Source organism: Topomyia yanbarensis, chromosome 1 (assembly GCF_030247195.1).
Source record: "Topomyia yanbarensis strain Yona2022 chromosome 1, ASM3024719v1, whole genome shotgun sequence".
Classification (NCBI taxonomy): domain Eukaryota; kingdom Metazoa; phylum Arthropoda; class Insecta; order Diptera; family Culicidae; genus Topomyia; species Topomyia yanbarensis.
Window position 1 is genome coordinate 10,147,149 of NC_080670.1, and position 7,846 is coordinate 10,154,994.

General features: G+C 45.6%; 1 protein-coding gene across 1 annotated transcript; it reads right to left on the reverse strand.

The window, feature by feature from the left end:
• Window positions 1-503: 503 nt before the first annotated feature.
• On the reverse strand, window positions 504-5,915 carry LOC131693511 (uncharacterized). The gene has a single exon (XM_058981396.1). It carries the CDS (start codon window positions 5,913-5,915, stop codon window positions 504-506), a length of 5,412 nt encoding a protein of 1,803 aa, XP_058837379.1.
• Between the last annotated feature and the right edge of the window lie 1,931 nt (window positions 5,916-7,846).

Sequence of the window (7,846 nt, forward strand, 5' to 3'; positions counted from 1 at the left end):
GGATTATTGCTTAGCATATAAAAGATATATCAAGGTTTTTATTTTTAAACCATTTTTTTCAAGGAGTTTCTTTACAATATAATAGCTTTTTTATATCTGTTCCGACTGGAGGAACGTTAGTGGAACGTGGAGGGCTGAGTCACTACAAAGAAATTCTCTGGATTCTTCGCGGACTTCAGCTGGGGTTCTTTTTCCTTCCGGGTGGACTGTATGGTTGAGAGCAATCGCAATGGCCACTTGAGGACCGTTCCGGCGATGCTCAAACGAATGACGCTGACTGGTGGCGTATAAAAACTAAATGAAAAACCTTGTTTCGATGACACTAATTTTACTCCTTTATTAGGTTGCTGCTGCTTCGTGGTTGAAACTGAACTGAAACTGTTGCTGCTTTGCAGCGCAAATTTATATGACGAACAGTGCAGTGCGACACCGCTCAATTATCGTTGCGCAAAGGGGAAACAGTATATGCTGTGACGGATGGAACATACTCCCGCCGGTTGGAACTACGTGACAACAGATTCGTCGTCGGATGGAGATGCGATGGAGTTGTCTTCGATGGGAAGAACGGAAAGCTTGTTGACCGGACGGCGGAAAGTAGAACCATCGACAAAAATATCCACTACTCGAACTAGGCCTTCAGCATCAGGGTGGACAGCGGTGATATGTCCCAGCTTCCAGTTTAAAGGTGGCTGTGTCTTGTCGTGGAGAAGAACAACCATTCCGGGGCGTAGATTCGGCATCATTCTTAGATTCTTTTTCCGTGGCTGCAACGTGTTGAGATAATCCCGTCTCCAAGCACGCCAAAAGTGCTCACGCATGAGCTGCAAATGCTGCCATCGACTCAAACGGTTGGCTTTGATGTCTTCCAGAGACGGCTCGGCTGGTGTGATGAGCGGACGACCTATCAGGTAATGTGCTGGTGTAATCACTTGTGGATCAGCTGGATCGGTGGAGATGCTGAATAGAGGGCGAGAATTCAACACGGCTTCTATTTCCGTGAGAATAGTTGCCAATTCTTCAAACGTTAACCGCGCATTACCGACGACTCGCTTCAGGTGAGTTTTTGCCGACTTCACTGCCGCTTCCCACAGTCCGCCAAATTCAGGGGCGTCAGGAGGGATGAAATGCCACTCGATTTCACGTGCTGCGCAAAACTGCTGAACTTGATCGAACATCTGTTGATCTCGAAAAAGATGATACAGCTGGTTCAACTCGTGGTTCGCTCCCTTAAAGTTGGTTGCATTATCAGAATGCAACTGCTGTACCAATCCTCTACGACTGATGAAGCGTCTGAGTGATGCTAGGAACGCATCCGTCGTCAGATCAGAAACCGCTTCGAGGTGTACGGCCTTGGTGGTCATGCAAACATACACTGCTACATACGCCTTTACGAGTTTGGGACGATAGGTTCCTTGCTTTACCAACAAAGGACCAGCGTAGTCCACACCAGTCACTGCGAATGGTGGAGATGGCACGATTCGTGATTGCGGAAGATTCCCCATCAGCTGCGTTGTGGCTCCCGGTCTCACACGAAAGCATTTTACGCATTTGCGAGTAATCTGCCTCACAGTAGAACGAGCCTTGAGCGGCCAGTACCGCTGTCGAATTGCGTTGATGAGCACCGATTGGCCCGGATGAAGCAGCTCGATGTGCATCGTCCTGATTAGCATCGTCGTGATGGGATCCTTGTCGGGCAATATGATTGGATGCTTTGATGCATATGGCAACTTGGAGTGCATGAGTCGGCCTCCGACTCGGAGCAAGCCATCTCGGATGAATGGACGAAGATTTCCGATTCGCTTGCAATTTTTATTGGACTGAAGGCGTTCAAATTCGTGTGCCAATTGAACGTGCTGGGAAATCTTGATGAGCACCTCCGTCGAGCGCTGCAATTCTCGGATGGTCAAATAAGGAGTGAGAATACGATCGAGGAAATGCTTCTGCTGGCAATTGTTGACGAACCTCAAAACATATGCCATGATGCGTTGTACCTTGCGAAAGTTGCTGAATTTAGTTACAAACGGAAAGAGTTCGACCTTCACAGCTGGCGTAGCGATGACCAATTTCATCTCTGGAAGCAGCTGATCAGGAACTTCTTCTGGATCTTCTAATTCGTAGTAGGTTGATCTAAGTAACACGGGGCCGTTCCACCATAGTTCGTTGTTGAGTAATTGTTCCGGTAACTGACCTCGCGATACCACGTCAGCTGGATTGCTTCCCGAACGAACGTAACACCACTTGAAGTTTCCGGTGATTCTCTGGATCTCTGCCACGCGATTTCGCACAAAAACTTGCAGACGATCGGCAGGCTTCTTCAGCCAGGCCAGGACGATTGTGCTATCGGACCAGAGAACAATTTCTCGGAACGTCATCTGTATGGCTTGTAGTACCTTTTCCAGCAGGCGAGTTAGCAGTAGAGCAGCACACAATTCCTTCTTCGGGATGGTTACTTCATGCAGTGGTGTAACCTTTGATTTGCTGCTGAGTAGTTTCAATTGTGCCGAACCATCGGCGGAAATACTGCGCACGTAAATGCAGGCACCATACGCAACGGCAGAAGCATCAGCAAACCCATGAAGTTCGTAGGCCACGGCATTCGGAAAAGTCACACATCGTGGTACCTGAATAAAATTTAGATGAGGCAGAGATTCTTGCAACAGTCGCCATTGTTGTTGGAATTGTTCATTCAGGATGTCATCCCATCCTGCGTTGGTCTTCCATAGCTGCTGCATCAGAATCTTGGCGACCACGATCACCGGTGAGAACAATCCCAATGGATCAAAAAACCTTGCAATCTCGGAGTATATGATCCGTTTGGTCGCTGGTTGAGCCGGCGTTGACAATTGTTGATTTTGATGAGCGATGAGAAGCTGATCGTTATTCGGATCCCACAGTAAGCCAAGAACCCTTATTGCTTCGTTGGCACCATATTCCTGCAAGGTGAACTGCTTTTCACGTTCTTCGACTGGAATACACTGCATAAACTCATCCGAGTTGGAGCACCATTTGTGCACGGGAAAACAACCTCGGGCGAGCATCTGCTTTAATTGGCGATGGCATTCAATGGCTTCCTCGATGGTATCCGCACCAGATAACACGTCGTCGATATAACAATCCTCTTTTACGATACGAGCACCAATGGGAAAGTCTGCTGACTCATCTTCAGCGAGCTGGAGCAAACATCGGGTGGCTTGATATGGAGCGGATGCTGTGCCGTACGTGACAGTATCCAATTCTAAAACACGTAGCGGTTGAGTTGGCTGCTCTCTCCAAAATATTCTCTGGTAGCACGTGTCTTCCGGGGCCACAAGTATTTGCCGATACATTTTTGTTATGTCCGCCGAAAAGACAACAGCATGCTTCCGGAAACTCAGCATGATGGAAAACAGATCCCTCTGAACAATGGGACCAACCTTGAGTACTTCATTGAGCGATAGCTTTGGTGACGATGACTTGGCGCTTGCGTCGAACACCACACGACACTTGGTGCTGGAGCTATGTGGGCGAAGAACGGCGTGGTGTGGCATATAGTACATTGCCCAATTGGATTGATCATTGGACTCCTTCACTTCGTGACAATGTCCAAGAGCCTCGTACTCGCGAATGAAATCAACATACTGGGATCGAAGTACGGCGTCACGCTGCAGCCGTTTTTCAAGCATCAGGAATCGCTTCAAAGCTAAGGCACGACAATCATCAATCTGGTTAACATTTTCCTTCAGAGGTAGGCTAACGACAAATCGTCCATTTGGATTGCGATTGTGAGTGGAAAGGAAATGTGTTTCACATGACTGCTCTTCTACAGACAGCGGCGTAACATCGGGAACTTCTTCAACACTCCAGAACTGGTGCATCAACTTTTCCACACGGGCAATGGATGCGACATTGGATTGTTGAATGGCTACGTTGGATACGATGGCATCGTTTATCACTCCGGCGACCACCCATCCAAGGTGAGTGTCTCGTAATTGTGGCAAGTTGTCGGCGAGAGTAATACAACCTGGCTTCAGCAAGTCGAAGAACAGCTCAGCTCCGACTAGCATGTCGATCTTCTCAGGCTTATGGAACTCAGGATCGGCTAAATGAATCCCTTGGGGGATGTTCCATTCGGTGACGTCAATCTTGACAGATGGAATTGTGCCCGTCACCTTTGGTGTAACCAAACATTCGATGTTGGCATGGAAATCTTCATAACGGGAACAGAATTTCACGAAAACCTTGTCTCGAGCAAGCGTTTTCAAGGCGTTTATGCCGGTAATTGCAACATTGGCTCGTTTCTTAGGAATCCCAAGGATGTCTGCCATTTTCTCGGACACGAAATTTACCTGAGAACCGCTGTCGAGCAACACACGGCACTCATGTGGCTGATTATGTCGATCAATGGCGTGTACTATTGCAGTTAGTAGCAGCACTATCTTTGATGACTGCCCATAGTTGCATGAACAGGCTGTCGAAACTGGTGGATCTTCTTTAGGAGCAGTGCTCGAATTCAAAACAGGAACTGGAGTCGCAACGTTAGCCGATTCTGGTACCTGCTGGGTGGGTACCTTCGTACGTCCATCCTGGCTGCACCCTTCGGCACTATCATCGTGGAGTATAGTGTGATGACGCTTCTGACACTTTCTGCAGCTGTTGTTGGATGGACATCTGTTCGATCGATGGCCTTTGCGCAGGCAGTTGAAACATGCACCCGCTGCTCGAATCTTCTCACTCTTCTGGGATGCATTCAAGTTCTTCAACGTGGCACACTGGTAGTTGAAATGCGCACCACCACAAAGCTCACACATTTCTGCCTGATTCGTGTTGACCGTCGTAGTAGCGTAACTCTTCTGGATTGGTGCCTTCGGTACTACTGTGACGAACTTCGATTTGGGGACTGGCGTCGGTGCAACTGGTGTAGAAGTCTCGCAGTTTTCCAAAATTTGGCATCTGGTTTTAAGGAAAGCGATGGTCGACTCATACTTAGGCAATTCACCTCGTTTAAGAGTTGATTCCCAAGCCTTGCGCGTCGCTTTGTCCAGTGCATTCGTAATGGTGTAAACAACCATGTGCTCCGAAATGCCGATGAGCTGCTGATTCAAATACCGGAGGCTTTCTACGTGACGTGTAGACTCATCTAAAAGGGCTCGCAAATCCTTATATGACTCACCTGACATCCTTTTGAGTTGGAGCAATCCTCTTATGTGTGACTCGACGATGACACGTTGATTTTCGTATCGCTCTGTCAGCACAGCCCATGCTTGCTGATAGTTACCAGCGCTGATGATGTTTTCATCCAAAACTCCAGCCGCCGCACCCACAAGAGCCTTGTCCAGGTGGTACAATTTTATTGCATCGGTGTCTGCTGAGTTGGCCATTAGGTCCTGGAAAACTGCTTTGAATTTTGGCCAATTTGCATACATCCCATCGAAGGTAGGAATCGGTGCCTTCAATGGTTGCTGTTGAATTACAACTTGCGGTGCGGTGGGTGGCAGAATAGCATCATTTTTCATCTGGATTATTATTCCTTCAATTGCCGTGGAGAGGTAATCATGTAGATCTTCAAAAGCGTCGCAGGCTCTTTCCTGTTCTGCCACTTTTTCATCCGGAACGAGCGCCATTATGCGGTTTTGGATGCTGTTAAACTCGGCATAAGCATTGGCAAGTTTGCTGCTCATAACGTTAAGCTGGGCCAATTCGAAATGCCGGACGTCTCGGAAAGTCGAATGTAACCGCACCAATTTGCGGTGTACCTGGCTTCGCTGTCGGAAAAGTCCGGTCAGTTCCTTCGTGGTGGCGGCATCAGCTGCTATTTCCGAATCCTGAAAACCACGAAAAGATTCACTTTCACTTCGTGTGGGTGATGGTAACGGTGGAATCACATTTTCATCTTCAGGATTCACTAAAGGTATGGGCGGTGAGTGTCCGACTGGCATTGTTCTTAAAACACGTGCGGCTAACAAATTTGAACATGCACGGACACGTTTTGGCTTCCTTCTCACACGCGCAACGGCTATTGAACAGGATTAAACACGTACGCGCGTTGCTTGTTTTTCCTTCTTGCGCGAGCGACGCTCTGATCGCGATCGAACAGGATTAAACACGTCCTGCGTTGGCTCACACCGAACGAATGAAATGCAGCAACACAGGTGGAAAAAATTTAATCCTTACGATTTCGTTTGGCGTCGAAGCGGCTACTTGATGGCTCGATCCGGCGGCTTGATCTTCATCCGGTTCGAAGGACCAAGATGTTCCGACTGGAGGAACGTTAGTGGAACGTGGAGGGCTGAGTCACTACAAAGAAATTCTCTGGATTCTTCGCGGACTTCAGCTGGGGTTCTTTTTCCTTCCGGGTGGACTGTATGGTTGAGAGCAATCGCAATGGCCACTTGAGGACCGTTCCGGCGATGCTCAAACGAATGACGCTGACTGGTGGCGTATAAAAACTAAATGAAAAACCTTGTTTCGATGACACTAATTTTACTCCTTTATTAGGTTGCTGCTGCTTCGTGGTTGAAACTGAACTGAAACTGTTGCTGCTTTGCAGCGCAAATTTATATGACGAACAGTGCAGTGCGACACCGCTCAATTATCGTTGCGCAAAGGGGAAACAGTATATGCTGTGACGGATGGAACAATATCCAAACGATGATTTGAAAACATAAATGCACACTAGAATGCACATAAAATACCAACATTCGTTTTCTTAATTGAATTCAGACAGATACAGATTTTTATTGGCTTTTATTTTACAAACAATCATAAAACATTTGATATTATGATTATTACTGCAATATGTTGGTGATATTGCGAGTCAGATTTAAAAGCCATAAGCTGTATCAATTGCATACTATTTTTTGTTTATTCGCCTATTATTTATTGTTCGACATGGTTTAAAATATTATTTGACATAAAATCAAACAAAAACATCACCAATGAATAAAGTTGTATGAAGAAAGTTTGTACGATTTTCAGTGTTCTAAATAAATCGAAAACCTTATTTTTCAGAATTTTTCCAAATTTTACTCTGCGTCAAAATATTGAGCATGAAGCTGTCGAACTTTTGTACAAAACTATTAAGACTCAAGAAACTTTTTTGAGCATATACAAGAATTAAACGCTTGGTAGTATGCGTAGGAAAAATTGTGTCCAGGTTTGCCCCCGGTTTATCCATATAATCATTTATTAAACTCTAAAAGAAGAATATCAGTTGATTTATCACAATATCAATTTTCAAATTAGGTAAAAAAGTTGTTGGGAAATCAATTGATCGAGCAGAATGGTGCTGAGGTTTTTTCATTACGCTATTGTGTTGCGCGCCTCATCACAGTGTGGTAGTGTGACAAAAAATCACAAGCACGTTTTCAACAGCACCATTCAGCTCGGTCGATAGTTTTTCCAAAAACTATTTTGCATCATTTCAATCGTGATTATCTAATAAATCTACTGACATTCTTCTCTTGCAATTTTGAAAAGATTTTGTGTAGATAAACACGTGGATTTTATATGGATAAACACATTTCTTCCTACGCATGCTTCTATTCTTATAGACGCTTACCCTAGTGTTCTCTTCTTATAGACGCTTACCCTAGGTTTCTTGAACATTAAGGGCGAATTTCTTCACTTGGATGAAAACCGATTATCAGTTAAAACTGGTTTCAAAATTTACATTTTCGAGCTGAAAACTGATTTTCTAAAAATTGTTTCTGTTGAGACTAAGTTCTGACGAAACCCACAAATTCGAGGGTTTGGCGCTTTGTTAGTTTATTGAGAGTTTGTCAATCGCAATGAAGAAAAATACAAGCTGTAACCGATTAGGTTGTATCCTGTGTCTTGTTATCTACGAATCCTTGATATGGTACTCCAT

Excerpts from the sequence above, each read along its gene's own strand:
- LOC131693511 (XM_058981396.1), bottom strand. The coding sequence starts at position 5,915 with ATGCCAGTCGGACACTCACCGCCCATACCTTTAGTGAATCCTGAAGAT.